This window comes from Apteryx mantelli, chromosome 1, assembly GCF_036417845.1.
Source record: "Apteryx mantelli isolate bAptMan1 chromosome 1, bAptMan1.hap1, whole genome shotgun sequence".
NCBI classification, from domain to species: Eukaryota; Metazoa; Chordata; class Aves; order Apterygiformes; family Apterygidae; genus Apteryx; species Apteryx mantelli.
The window spans coordinates 155744015-155759617 of record NC_089978.1 but is presented as its reverse complement, the minus strand read 5'-3'; the positions used below and the strand labels follow the sequence as shown (position 1 = coordinate 155759617).

Sequence of the window (15603 nt, the reverse complement as noted above, 5' to 3'; positions counted from 1 at the left end):
CGCCACCGCGCCACGGCAGCGCTGCCGAGAGCCGCTCTGCCATGCTGCCCCCACCACCCCGCCCCGCGCGCCCGTAACGGCTCCGCCACCGCCACCTAACGGCTCCCCGCGGCGCTCCCGCCCCGCCCCCGCGCGGCCCCGCCCCCCGAGCTCGCCCGCCGCTATCCCAGCGTCCCCCGCGCGCGACGCCCCCTCAGCCAAGATGGCGGCGCCCAGGCTGCGGTGGCGCTGCGGCCGGGCGGCGGGGCCGTGGGGCGGCTTGAGGCGCGTCCACCAGCAGGCGCAGCGGGCCGGGGGCACCAAGGGACTGCTGGCGGCGCAGTGCGAACGCGGCCTTTTCCAGGAGGTGTTCCCGGCGCAGAGCGCGGAGGAGCAGCTGCCGGGCCTGCTGGCGCCGGGCCGGCCGCCGCTGACGGCCTACTGCGGCTTCGACCCCACGGCCGACTCGCTGCACGTGGGCCACCTGCTGGCCGTCATGGCGCTGCTGCACTTCCAGCGCGCCGGCCACAACGTCATCGCCGTGGTGGGCGGGGCCACGGCGCGGCTGGGCGACCCGAGCGGCCGCGCCAAGGCGCGGGAGCCGCTGGCGGCCGAGCGGGTGCGGGCGCACGCGCGGGGGCTGCGCGCAGGCCTCCGGCGCCTCTTCGACAACCACCGGCAGCTCTTCTGGGCGGGCGGCGGGCCGCTGGGCCAGGCTGCGCTGCTGGACAACGCCGGCTGGCTGGGCCGGCAGCCGCTGCTCGACTTCGCGTGCGGCGCCGGCGGGCGGCTGCGCATGGGCACGCTGCTGAGCCGGCAGGGCTGCCAGGCGCGGCTGCGCAGCGCCGAGGGCATGAGCCTCGCCGAGTTCCTCTACCCGGCGCTGCAGGCCTACGACTTCCTCCACCTGCACCGCCACCACGGCTGCCGCGTCCAGCTGGGCGGTGCCGACCAGATGGGCAACATCATGTCCGGCTACGAGCTCGTCACCAGGTGCGGGCGGCCGGGCCCGCGGCACGGGGGGGAGCTGCGGGGCAGCCCCTCCGCAGGGGAGCGGTCGTCGTGCGGCGCGGCGGCCGTTGCTGGGGGCCTGGCAGCCGTGGCACCCCCCGGAGCTAATCCGCGCCAATTCGAGTTTTTTTATGGTATTATTTCACTGCTTTGTGTAAAGGATAGAAGAATCTTACAGAATGCTTAAGTTTTATTTAAGCTTACCAAGACCTGATTTTTTTTTTCTCTTTAACGTATGATTCTTCTCAGGGTGACAGGAGAACATGTGTTTGGAATTACTGTACCTCTTATTACCAGTACCACTGGAGATAAGCTGGGAAAGACTGCTGGTAATGCAGTTTGGCTGAACAGAGATAAGACCTCTCCATTTGAGCTATATCAGTTTTTTGTCAGACAACAAGATAACATAGTTGAAAGGTAAATAGTTGCTCTTCATCTTGCTTTCTGTCATTGTTTATAAAACCTGCTCCTAACTGTTCCGTGTAACTGTTCCATGCAAATACGTGCAATATGAGGTCATGTAATTAGTATCATTTTCAACAGCACCATGCAGAAGTAAATGTTAATGATAATTATATTTAACATTCTTGTTAAATAAACAAGCATGACTGGTTCATAAATATACAGGATAGTAGAACCTCTTTCCATGCTGATTTATGCATCATAAATTAGTGTTCAGGTATGAGTAAAGCATAACAAATTCTAGTCTGCCAGCTGGGTGACTGAAATTCATCTTTTATGATGTATATCACTTTCAGTACTATAACATCATGGTATTGAATGAAATATCTAAGTAAAAAGCAACTGCAGTTTTAATAGATACTAACTACTAAAAGTTTTCATGTAGTATCAGGTAACCAGACATACCACATTCTAAGTGCAAGAAGCTTCTTAACTAGTGGTAAATAAACACACAGAGTTCAGCATCTAGAACTGCTTCGCATTACATACTACACTATTACACGAGAAGAGTCTCATGAAATAGTGAATATATTCGTAATCAATTTAAAATAGTGTCTTGGTAGGAAAAAGCTAAGATGATCATGCTTATGATTGTTTTTAAGCATCTAGATAAAAACATACCTAGGAGACAGGTACACTATAGTAGCAGCACAATTCTAAAGGGAAAAAATGATACCATTTTAAGCTCGTGGCAGACAGTGTAAATATATTTTCAGGGTAGAGCTTTTCAGGAGTCAGTTTTAAGTCATTGTTGAAAGTCAAACAACCAAGGCAAAAGAGCAAAACAGAACCAACAAAATTCACATAGCTGGTCGAATCAGTAATTACCGGCACCTCTTCAAAGGTAGTATTAATCAGCACCATGGGCTATAGTTTAGTAGTGTAACTGTAGTATTTACATATGAAAACCTCTTAAGTAATTTTTCCCAACTCTGGACAAACATACCACCTATTTCTATTTTTTTCTTTACTCAGATAAAAACATAAGTCACACAAGTATCAATAAAAAATTTTAGATGATGGGAGTGCTTGTTATGTAAATGACCAAAAGTGCTAACACAGTAAAACCTTAGGGCTGTGTAAGTTCTTTTAAAGCATCTTGCAGAAATTTTAGTGGGCCTTTTTGAAAATTGCAGATAGGAATGATTTGCATCATTTTGACTATACTTGATGTTTGAGGGCTTTATTGAAGTGATCTGTACATATTCCTAATCTTAGAACGTGGAAGCAAAGACTTTTTTCACATTCTTATCTGCTGCTCACTATTATAATAGCAAGTGGATTGATTTGCAAAACAAATATCACGAGACTGAAGTGCGGCAAAACTTGAAGGATGTCCAGCTGTAGCCGGACCGTGTTTAGTTTTTAGGACACGTTGTAAAACATATAAAGACAAAATCCTAAATAGCCATTTCTCAGGGTAGGGCAGTTCCAAAAATGCTTTGGATTCATTTTGCTGTCTCTGAATCCAAGTCAGCCACACGAAACACTTGTATTCTCACTGACCAATCTAAAAATACTGAAATTGTATCATGAAAACACAAAAGGATAGGAAAAATATCAGAAATACCATTTGATGCGTTACCTTCATTGATGGCAAATCTCCATGTTGGAATGCTAGTGACATGGCTGAAAATAAACAGCTAATAGCTTTATTTGAGGTATTATGTTAATGTTTTCTTTAAAAATCTGTTTAATATCAATGTCAAATTTCAGTATTCATAATCCTCAAACACAACTTGCCTTTCCCACTGTGACCTCTTTCATGACTCAATTACCTCTCTCAAAGGTTTACTCCCAATATTTTAAACTTAAATTCTGCACCCATAGCACCTTTCAGCAGAGAGGTATGTGGGTACTTAACATTAAAATATTTCATGCTTTCAGACTTTGTAATAGTAAAGGTACCTTTTTTAATAAACTGCATTAATGACAATGCGCTATTGCAAGCCTATTAAAATGGGCTTTGTAAAGAGTATGCTTATAACGTGCACATCTAAATTCTTGGTTATCCTGAATAATCTTCCTGTTGAGATACTCATTTGTCATTATGTAGCATGCTTCTGTACCATAATCACTGCAGACTGGCAGTGGTACTCTGCTTTAGCATATTGTATAAATACTAGACCTATATAACATAGACCTATATAATATAGAACCCCATTAATAGACACACAGTAGCAATCAGACCTGTAAAGTAAACACTTCATGAGAAAAGCAAGCTCTTGATTGCAATATAAGTGGCTTCATGAAAGCATTTGGCACTTCTACATTATTTTCAAAGACATTATGCTCAAGGGAATACTAAATAAAACACAAGTTATTATGTTAAGCTGAAGTACACAGGCAGGAGTAGAGAGTTGTTTGAAAGGGTAGAATACTTGTAGTACAGATTTCATGAAGTGATTAAGAATCATTTTAGTGTAGTTAATGAAGTTTGAATGACAGTTAAATCTAAGGTATATGGCTGTATAGATAGGTATGACAGCTATATAGACAAAATAATTTCTTCCCTGCTTGTAGATACCTGAAACTCTTCACCTTCCTTCCTCTTGAGGAGATTGACCACATCATGGAAATGCATGCTAAAGAACCTGAAAAATGGGGCCCTCAGAAACGACTTGCTGCAGAAGTAACTAAGCTTGTTCATGGTAGAGAGGGGCTGGAATCTGCTAAGAGGTGAAGTTTGATTTGTCGAGCAGTTTTCTTTCAAATTTGTTTGATGGTAATTATCCATAGCTTTTCTGGGAGTGTTTTCATGGGGTTGATTGGTGTTTAGCTGTTACAAGAGAAAAATGTAATAATTGCATAGGCCCAAAGGAAAATATATTAATGAGTAAAATCTGCATATAATAAAATGTTCACTGGGGGATATGTGTAACTCTTCTTAAGTACCCTTGGCACTGCCTGGACCCTCCAAAGAAGTTGGGGAGGGAAATCCTTTGTTTCATCTGACTAGCTGAACTGCATTTTGTGTGAAGATGAGACTAGAACTGTATTTTGAGTGATCATACTTTTTGTTTTCACAGGTGTACCAAAGCCCTTTATTACAGCAGTGTGGAGGCATTAGAAGCTATGTCTGACCAAGAGTTACAGGAGCTTTTTAGACAAGTTCCTTTTGCTGAACTGATGCTTGAACCTGGAATGAACGTGCTCGACTTGTGTCGCAAAGCAAATGCCATTCCAAATGGACCTAGTGGGTATGTTATCACTTGTGCTTTTTACTAGTACTTCACTTACATGGGCTGTAGTGGTGTGTTGTGAGAAGTTAAACAAAAAAACAGAACAGCCAAATCAATTAGTAACTTGTTAGCAATCTATGTACCAGTGTTAAAGAAAAGGGGGGGGGGGGCACGGTAGGTCTCATTCCATTTTGAAGTGGAAGGGTAGGATATGGTAGTCTCTTGTACCTTAGCTGTAAAATCTACGGTTGATGAAAGTACAGCTAGTAATAGCATACGTTTCCTTATATTCTCTGCCTCTCAGAAAAAATGGGAGTGGCAGAGGCTAAGGTTGATTCCAGTCACTTTTTATGTCCACTGAATTTGGATCCAACCAAAAAACTACTGAAATAACTCTTAACTGAACTTTGGATACTTTGCAGCAATAAATAGTTTCCTCTTGTAGTTACTATTGTGTTTTTGTTTTTTTAAGGTACCAGAAAATTACAGATGGTGGAGTTTCAATAAATGGGATTCGAGAAACTAATCCTGAGACTGTTCTTGTTGTTGGACAGCATATTCTCAAGAATGGAGTATCATTGCTTAGGATTGGAAAGAAAAATTACTATGTTATAAAATGGCTGCAGTTGTGACAACAGGAGATCTCCTTAAAATGAGGTTATCATTTCAGCTCTGTTGCCTGAAGATGTACTTGCAGATGTTTCTATACGGTGTATTACTGTGCAGTTCACAAAAACTGCCTAATACCGTAGGGTAGCTTTTCTCAAAATGCAAGAACCAAAATAGACTGAAGGGGTTCAAATAAAGGCAGCTAAGATTCCGAAGATGTATGACTTACTTATGTTTTAATTGTGACAGCGAGTAAATTATCAGACTTACTTTCTGATTCAGTATTTAGCAAGTAATAAAAAGAAATTCTTACCAGATTCTTCCATCTGCAGCACCTCAGATTCCTTCAGGATAGATCACACTTCATTCATGTAGCCCTCAAACTGCAAACATCATGAAAAGCTGCGCAATCTACATTATGGCAGTTGCATCTGCATTTGGATTTTTGAACTCCATTAGAATTATTATTTTAACAGTGGGGCTTTTTTTTTTTTTCATTGACAACATTTAAAGTTAATCCAGTGGCTATGAATGTCAGCTGTTACCTGCAAAGAGTAGCCAGACTTGAGTGACAGTTTTGTTCTGTCCACTAGGAAATAGTAAGGTACAGAACTATTTAAAACACCAAAAAGGAGCAGCTGGAATTGCCTTGGGAACAGGCACAGCTAAACTGTGGAATTGGAATATTGTCTTGTGCCACTCCTGGATCTTTTTATCTTGCATAGAAGTTAAGCCACCGAAGAGACTCTAGATGCTCTGTGTTATTCAAAGCACCATTCATAAGAGGATATGCACAAGAAAACAAAAAGATTAATTTCAAAGTCAAAGATGGAGACTTTCTTCCCCTCAAAAACTTTGTTTCAAGAGAAGAAAAAAAGTGACCTGACACTAGTGCATAATCCACAGCACACTGAGCAAAAGCGTACTAGAAACTAGTATTTCTTACAGAGGATATATGTTGCTGTCCACTTTGACTTCATCCTAACAGAGAAACCTGCATAAGTGAGTAAGGGCAAATACCCTACAATCAACATCATCTTCTGAACAGGTTTGGCTTAAAGCAAGCTCTGAAAGAGTCACAATAGAGGATTAGACTGGTTAAGCCCTAATATGTGAGTTTCTTATTGGTTATGTATGGGACACTGCATAAAAGCTTTCCAGCCTTAGCACAGTAGTACAAAGCAAGACCACTTTTTGAAATGTAAGAGAAAAATGTGAGTGTAAATTCACATCAAGGCTGCTGAGACTTTCGAAGCTTAAATCAGCTTGATGAATTCCTTTTATGCCTTCTGGGTGCTTACTGTGATTTACAGTGTGGGTGGCATTCATTCTGCTTCTTCAGTCCTGTGAATTGTATGGATGCATCTGTACTATCTAAAGTTATTTAAGAAAGGTGTATCCTGGCATTGACTCTGTGGGCTCTACAGTAAGTTGCAAGATAGTGTTACACCCAAAGATTTGAACCACGTACATGAAAGCTTTTATGATTTTTCAATGCCTGGGAGTAGGTATGTATGTTGTGGGTGAACAGCAATGGAAGGGTATCTATCTGGACCAGAAAGTACATGATGGGAGCTACAGTGTTTTTGCAACTAAAAAGTCAGCCCCAACATATAGAATCAGTATTGGGTCAGGAAAGAACAGAGAAAAATATGCCTAGTGTTTATGGTCTATCCATGTCCTGATTTTTCTGGTAAAGGGAGCATGCATGGTACTTCAAGAGCTGGTAGAATAATAATGTCTACAGTTAAAGGCACTGTTGCTTTGTTTTATTGCTCTGAAACACCCTTCATTACTAACTAACTAGCCTGTAGAGCTGCTTACGCTCCTGGAAATCAAGTGAGCATGGAGTATAGTACACTGCCAGATTCAAGCTGCTCTCTTCCCATGATAAATCTTAAGCTGGGGTTGGGTTGCTTAGACAAGAGAGGGTGCCAAGGTCCTTATAGCCAGGTCACCTGAACAACAAAAAATCCCCTCCGTGTGGTTACCAAAACTTGTTTAGAGTACAAGCCCATGCTCAAATTACTTATAACAGAGCTTGTTAAATGACTGCTACAGTAATAATACAATAATGTAGTGGTGGCTGAGCTGGCTCAGAATGTTTTTTTTGTGGGTGCCTCCCTGCCCCAGTGCAAACAGGTGTGAAACACTCAATCTGATTTATGAGAGAATTGCTTTGGGCCTCAGCTGCAGTGTTGTTTTTAAGGTTTAAGGTAATCCTCACTCTTCATAGGCCAACAAGAATTTCCTAATCTGTGAAACTCAAAGACAGTAAAATTCCACAGCCACAGCAACTGCAGTGGGAGAGGCCCTAATCTCCTGATGTTAGAATTAGTCACCATATTTCAGCTGGTTTAAAAATCAACCCAACTATGAAAAAAATGGAAAAATTAGCAACTTTCAAGAATCTAGATATTCTAAATTTGGAGGGAGTTTCTTTTGGAGTTTATTGGGTTTTGTCTTTTTACTTAGGATATCTTGACATTGGCTTTATCTGCACTGTCCTTGAAGATTTCAAGGGTAATAAATTATAGCAGCTTCTTATGTATCAGTTTCTTCAGATTATTAAACTATAATATGACAATACTTTCAGTAGCTCACTACATGGAGCTAATAGTATTAATTTCAGTCTCTAGACTTACCTGCTTGACAGTAAGGATAGTGAGATATCTCTATCTTATTCCCTGTTTTTATTTATTTTTTATATGTAAAGTACTCATGTCATTCTTACCTTAAAAAAAAAAAAAAGCCCTACATATCTTCTCAGGTCTCAAGACCAGTTTGTGTTACTTGTTATTTTGCCTTAAGGTGCTGCATCAACAATCAGTTATCCTAGAGGAAGTTTACAGAGAAAAATCACAACCTTAATGGGAGAAGGGTGGAAGTTAATCTAATTCAAGAAATCTGTTTTCCCAGAAGCTCATCCACTTCAAATATTTTAGTCCTCCTGCTCCTTAAATGGTAGAAGCAATACTGAAACATGCCAAGCAAGAACAAAGTATATTAGCACACAACCATGTTAACCTCTAGAGAAAAACAACAAATCAGATTTGACAGTTACTTTCTGGTTGTGGGAAGTACACGCCTATGAGTAGAAGTCTTATTTATTTCTCATGTCTGGTCTCTCCTGCCTTTTTCATCTGCAAATGATGCAGACCAGCATATACCCGCAAAACATCCACAAGAAATTTCAGTTTTGTTAAAGCATTACTACCCATTTCAATAAAGTATTAAAAGGATTTTATTTATTTTTTACAAATACACACAAAATAAAAAAGGGAATTAAGTTCTTTGTATACAAGATTTTTAATAAGATTCAGCTCCAAGAAATTTACTCTGTGCTTCCTTCTGACCAACCCTTAGCAATCCAAACCTTAGGAAGTCCTGACTCTTTCCAAGGAAAAAGCTGAACACAACCACTATTTTTCATGGCCAGGCTATTGGCTGTCTCTACAGGGTGTTATGCCTGAATGATAGAACAGTTAGGCCAGAATCAAAGATGACTGAAACTCTAGTATTCTTTCTTAGGCTAGTCTTATTCCTCATATATCCCCAAAACAGCTATGGTCAAGTGATGATCACTGAAAGACATAACCCATTCAAATGTAAACAAACAAATTAATATTACTATTTCAGTATTTAATGTGGCTACAAATGTGTGGTGTGGAATAATTATTTTAGGCCAGAGTGGTTGGTTTTTTTGTTTTGTTTTGTTTGTTGTTGTGTTTTTTTTTTTTTTTTTTAACATTTGTACATTGTCTTGAGAAACTGAAAACTAGAGGACTTGAATATGAACACTATTGTTGTGGTAGCTAGCAGTAGTAGTAGCTGCTTTCAAGCAGTGCTTAACTTCATAAAACTATCACAATGAAGAGGTGAAGGGTAAATGGGCAGGCAGCAAGTAAACTACAAGGAAGCTATCTGAGCATAAAAACACCTTCACTAGTTTAAAAAGTGTAGCTACTTTGGCATAAAACCATATTCAGTTGGCCTTCTCTGCCTTGCTCTTACACTTTGAAGTATTAATCACCTGACTCTTTCTGCCCTCAAAGCAAAGAGTTTGACCAGCTAGAAGTTACAAAAGCATATGCATTTGAGAACTTCAGTATCTACTGAAAACACTAGCAGTCTGCTCTCATACCTAGACTGAGAACAGTGAGAAAAAAAAATTACTCAAGAGAATTCAATCCAAGCTACCAGCAGAGTCACAGAAGACAGGCAGGTTGTTTCCCTTGCTGTATTCCATAAAGCAGGAACTTGGACTTGCAATATATCCAATCTAGCATCTCTCAAAGCCAGTCCTCTACAAAATATACAGCAAAGGCAAGTTTTACTTATTTTTGTTATGTCTGCTTTAGAAATCTGTTTGAGAATACAATCTTGGAGCACAGACACTTCCAAAACTCATCTATTGCACTGTGAAAGTGAAATTTGAAATGGACTACTAAAAAACCCAAGTAATTTATTGACAAGCTATGTTCAAGCACTCACTACTACCTTTTATTTACAGGTGTATCACACATACTTCAGGTAACATCAAACATTTACTAGTCTAAACTTTTGGCTACTGAGGTTATTCTCCCCCATGGTTGTATGTTTCACTGGATACCAAGTTTTTTCTTCAAGTTAGCTGAATGTTGCTCACTGATGACAAAAATACAGGTTTAAATTAATCAAGGTGGACTAGAAGAGATTTGTAAGCAAGCAAGCTAATTAACGGAAGTTATTCAGTTGCTGTCGTCATTATGCTTTTTTCCATAGTTTCCTCATCATTTCTTCTAATGATGGCAGCGACAGTAGCATTTTAAGTATTTCAGTCCAATTCCAGACAACACATTGTTTAAAAACCATTAACAGCCACCAGCAGCCTGTCTGCACTATTACTTACGCTACCATATAAGAACTAACTGTATAGAATCACAGGAGGGCAAGGGCAAATGTAAGACTGTAAAAATATAGTTAATCATTCTATAAACTTGTAAGAGCGTATATTCCTGCCACCTGAACTACAAGTCATTTCAAAACTGTATTTCTGGGATAATTAATTTTGCATATTATATGTTTATTTAATAAAAGGATTGTTACAGCATGGATTTTTAAAGATTTGCATTGAGGATGACAAATTCATTTCTTGGCACTTATAAATTATCAATTTTAAAATTTTGGTGAAACAAAAAGTATCATTTCAAAAAACAAATTAACACTTTGGAAATTTCACATGACATTACACAGCAGGTTATCACTTGCAAGATTTTCTTAAATAAATGGAACTCATTTGCTTTATGAAGAAGCATTTTGTAACTTTACAAGTCAGCACATTTCTTGACAATACTGTTTACTGACATTTGGGAGTTAAAAACTTAGGTAGCAGTTCCACTTACTGAAAGTCTGCCTTGTTAAAAACATTTCTTAGATGTCAAAAGTGCGGGAAAGATGTTAGGTGGATTCCAACTAGAAATTTAACGTTTTTGACAAAGTACTAAAAACTTTCACTGTTGATCAAAATTGATTTGGAAACTGGCTTGCACTTCTGACTTTGTTACAGTCACATTTCCTAAATCTGAGAAGGTAATATATCTGGACAAGATACGAGAACTTAAAATTACTTTCGTTATAGTCATTATATATGATTCATACCCCATGAATTTTTAGACTGTTTAAAAAATACAGAATGCATTTCTGTCTTGCATAAGTTACTTCAAATAATGCATAAACCAACCAAAAATTGCATCTGTCAGACAACTCCCGGTGCATATACTGGTGCCAAACTGAAGATTACCAATACAAAAAACAGATTTTTAACAGATGGTCATGGAAACTGGGGTCTTAACAGCTTTTAAATTTTCAGTCTTTAGCAGCTTAGAAAAGGCATTTCATTTCTGTTAATTGATGAAATGGGGAAGAAATTGAATGTGGGAATAAAAACCTCACTATACTGGCCTGATTTACTAAGAGCAAGCCATGGATGTTAACAGCAGTGACTTATTTTTCATGCAAGTTGTGTTAAAGATAAAACATCAGCAACACCGTAACAAACATTTTTACTTCATACAAAAAAGTAAATTTGTTCGAAAAGTACATGCAAGTGTGCTGGAATTTGAATAAATTTTTATTCATAAAAATTTAAATGTTCACCCTTTAAAGGTCAGTGTGATCAATATTTACCTGCATGAATTAAAATCATAAGAAAATAATGAATTCATCAACTTAATTTCCAACCTAACATTTCCTAATTCTAAACAAAATGGATTGTCTTCAAAAAAGAAAGAAAAGCAGACAGCACTGTGAAGTTTCCTCAAAAGTAACTGTAATCACTGGTAAAAATTCCAGCCCCACAGACTCTTTCATACTGTCATACATTCCAAAATCTGAAAAAAGTTATGGGGATCCCCTTCTGCCAGGCCAACTTAATCTGTTTTTAAAAGAAACACTTACTATCCCATAACGGTTGTGAAATTCATTTTTATTTTTCAGTTCTGCCAGAACAAATTTACTTGTGGATGGTCCAGGCGCTTGGTCCCGGGAGAGAGGGAGGGGAAGGTATTCTTGCACCTGATTGTCTTCCCCAACATTTATACACAAGCTCCAGTGCACGTTATTAACTTTGCACCCACTTTTTAGTAGGCTGTTACTTCTCTGCAAGCTCCAGGCTATTTTATCTTAACTGAAACCCCATTAAATGAAGTTCAAGTTCTGTCCACAGTTTTAACATTCTGAAAAAAATGGGGACACACATACACAGTAATACGGTAGACATCTCTACTGTGCTATAAAATTGAGATCTCCATCTGCCATAGTGCATGCAATATATCCAGGAAAGAAAATACATGGTGCTCTCCTCTTCACAGTATTTAAACTTCTATTGTAAAAGCAGCTTAAACTATGCCACAAGACTACACTGTCCATCTTAACCACAGGCAACCTGTTTAGCAAGTCAGGCACTGGAACTTTAATGTTTTTTCCCCAAGTTCAAATGAGACTGTCAATGAGACAGTAGACTTGGTCTGCTTTAATTTGCACCAGAAAGCTGGTAAGGAAACATTTAGAGCCATTTATTATGTGGATTAAATACGACTTATTTTGCAAAATACAGCCTATTTTTCTGTTTGCAAATCAAACCAACTGTCTTTACATGAGCAGATTTACACAGTTGCAGTACACAGATAAGAGTTCATAAATAAAAGTTCTACTCCGTATACCATGCCTAGCAATTTTCAAGTCAATGTATCCTCCAATCCATATAAATAGCGTGACTGGTACAGTCTTCACCAAAGATGTGTCTCACGAATCTCTGCAATGATCTGACTGGCTCGCTGCAGGGCCTGCACACAGTAAGACAGAAAAGGTTATTTGACCTTTCCAAAGAGATTTCTCAAGAAATAAGAACAGCACTCTAGGATGCACAATGTTAAAATTTAAAGCAAAGCTAATCTTTTTCATTGTGAAATGAGTGGTTACAACCTGCAACAACACTGATAAACAATTCTGAAATCTTCCATCTGCAGAAGATTATGCAAGTTAAAAATACTACAAAGCAAAAGGTGGTGGTAAAACTGTAGCATACCTGTCACCAAATCATTTCTCTAGAGAAATAAGAATTAGAAATTAATTGAAAACAGAACTTCTGGTTAGAAGCAAAAAGAGCTCAACTCCTCATTTTCAGCAATTTTTACATACTCAGTGTTTCTAATGACATATATGTTTGTTTTAACATTCTGTATCTATAATTACTTCTTCAGTGAGCTGAACTGGCCTTTCAGAGGCATTCTTTTCTATGCAGTTCAATCCAAAAAGCATACTTCTCCTGCAGCTGTAGCAGGTTCTGACACACCACATAACTATATAGATGCATACAGCAGTCTGGACAACTGAGTCCCAAAATTCCCAATATTCGGACTATGGTATTGACCAGAAACACCAGCTACAGGCCAGTTGGCTCTTATATTGCAGTTAAAACACTAATCTGAATCTCCCAAAAGAGAACTGCAGAAGCTAAGTAAGAGCTAATGATTAAAACCAAACATGTCAGTGAAAAGAATACCAGCTTAGAGCTTCACTTTTACTCCCAAAGTACAGTTAACCCTCCTCTTCCTCACACAAATGCATAATGCTCAATCTGCATAATACTTTCTGTTCACATATTGTTTCTATTTCCTCCAGTATAGAGAAATAACATATAAGCATAAAAAAAAAAAAACACCGCACACACAGCATAGAAAAAAGGAATGCAAGTCTGCCAAAATCCAACATTTATATCATGGTTTCAATTTAATTAACTGGTCCTATGAGCTCTTGATTTTTTAATACCTTTAGCATGTCAGCTGCCTCTTTTCTGCGCTGTGCCATGTCCTCAGATTCAGTCAGAAGGTCATCCAACAACAAGGATTTATACAGCTGTCCTACCAGCTCACTCTGCAGAGTGTCTTTCACATGGTTCACCAGAAAATGCATCACTGCCTTTGGCACACTGCAAGCACATAAAGATTGTTTCTTCAAAAACAACTAAAAAGCAGGTCTGCTCTAGATTGAAAAAATGTACGGTACAACCATGCAGCTACATAAAAACAGATTCAGACTACCAGAAATCTACCACTACTATGAATTACAACTTTCTATCTCAAGTAAATCAAGCTATTTACTGTTGAATTTCTTGCAAGTGGGATGGCTGCATTGTAAAGGAAGTGAATATATATAGTGTACAAAACACACAAAGAATAAATCATTTTCTCACTTGAGGCCACAGCCTGCATCTCCACTGTGCTAGGCATACAAAAAAGCTAAATATTTCAGTCTAGAATCTCTTTTCATGGGTAAGTGAGAAGGGAGAGTGGCAAATAAAATTGATTTATCCAGTCTTACTGAGCAGATGAACTGAAAACAGGATCACTGTCCAAACCCACATCAAAGAGCGTAAAATGAGGGCAGCTTAAAACTGCAAATAACTTTAAATGTGCAAAATATATTTGTCTATAACAGAAGCAGGCAAGAATCAATGAGGATCAAGAACAATCCATCAGAAAAAGAGCACAGAATCTGCAGATCATCATTTTTTGTCAGGCTAAAATACCCCAAAGAACTGGTTTAGTTCTGATTTCTGTGCCACTAAAATTTCTGAAAAAAATTCCAAGTTCTGAATCAATCTGAACTTGATTTTCATATGAGATCTGGGATATGTGTAGCACTTCTCTTCTGAAAAAGCGTGGGGAAAATATATGAGTATTGACAAACTCGAAGTATTATCCTATCACAGTATCAAAGTCTGGAGGATATAAACACAGGATCAAAAATCAAATTACTGCACCTCAGGTTATTACATGAACAGAGGGGCAGTAACTGATCATGGAAACACTGACAGTCTTTCCCAACTGAAAAACAAAATGCATTAGTTTAAGCCACCTTGGCTTAATTCTCAACAGCAGTATTTTGCCACTAGAGTGGCCTGAGCTGACATAATCAGTACTGACTCATTAAGCAGGGACCACACCACTCTTCTCACATGCTCACACAGCCCTAATTCTAGATCAGCTTTTTTGGTTTTCAGATTCCCCTATTCCCCCAAATATTCCTTACATAAAAAAGTAAGTCTTTGTGGAAAAACATTAACTAAGGGAAACAAAGTTTTGTGCCGTTCTTCATGGCAAAAAAAAAAAAAAAAAAAAAAAAAAAAAAAGTATGACAATTTTTAAAGTAGAACTTTAAAGGCATTTTCCATAGTTGCGTACAGCAGAAACACCATTTTTATATTGCTACTTCCATCCTTATAGCTAAGAACTGGAAATTTAGCTACAGGAATCCCTGTTCAACTTCCTCATTTCAAAGAATAGGGTGGCAAAGCTAAGCTCTTTGAGTGCACCTAGAGTTTATTCCAGTTATTTGCCCCAAATCATCCATCTGAATTATGGTATCCTTCAGGAAAGCAGACATGCCCTAATTAACTAATTCAAGCTTTTACTTCAATATAATACAAAACTCAAACTATTGGAGGAAAAACATGCTTTTCCAGCTTTCTTCAATTCTGTGAAGGGTTAAGTCTTACTACTACTGCTCCTTCTAAAACAAAAAAACAAAAAAAAAAAAAAACAAGAAACATTTTCTCTCTGCTTAAAAAAGTAAAAGAATGATACAAACCAAAGATTATATACACGACCCTTGAGATATCACAGCATTTGTATGGTCTAGGAAGTTTTATATTACCTGTCCTGAATGTTCTTTCTGACAATAAGGAAGTAAGATTTAATAAGCCGTTCAATCACTTCACAATCTCGTTGTTCACGGGCAGAAAGCTTGCGTGCAACAGGTACAGGCTATGTAAAGAATAAAAACCCAATTAAGCAATTCTAACTCATTTATATAGGTA

At 39.0% G+C, this 15603-nt stretch overlaps 2 protein-coding genes across 5 annotated transcripts in view; one reads left to right on the top strand and one right to left on the bottom strand.

Annotated features, from left to right (window-relative positions):
- The first annotated feature begins 202 nt into the window (after window positions 1-202).
- YARS2 (tyrosyl-tRNA synthetase 2) lies at window positions 203-7790 on the top strand. Its single transcript, XM_067307760.1, has 5 exons — window positions 203-972; window positions 1240-1407; window positions 3976-4131; window positions 4482-4652; window positions 5107-7790. The coding sequence occupies exons 1-5, from the start codon at window positions 203-205 to the stop codon at window positions 5264-5266; spliced, it is 1425 nt and encodes a 474-aa protein (XP_067163861.1). The 3' UTR covers window positions 5267-7790.
- A 3898-nt stretch (window positions 7791-11688) lies between these two features.
- Window positions 11689-15603, bottom strand: part of DNM1L (dynamin 1 like) — a 35643-nt gene continuing 31728 nt past the window's right edge. For all 4 annotated transcript variants that reach the window (XM_067307724.1, XM_067307743.1, XM_067307734.1 and 1 more), the window contains 3 exons: window positions 15441-15550; window positions 13554-13713; window positions 11689-12568 (listed from right to left, as the gene is read on the bottom strand). In XM_067307724.1, the coding sequence (XP_067163825.1) occupies window positions 12512-12568; window positions 13554-13713; window positions 15441-15550 (327 nt within the window). In that variant the 3' untranslated portion in view covers window positions 11689-12511. The remainder of the gene's footprint in view (window positions 12569-13553; window positions 13714-15440; window positions 15551-15603) is intronic.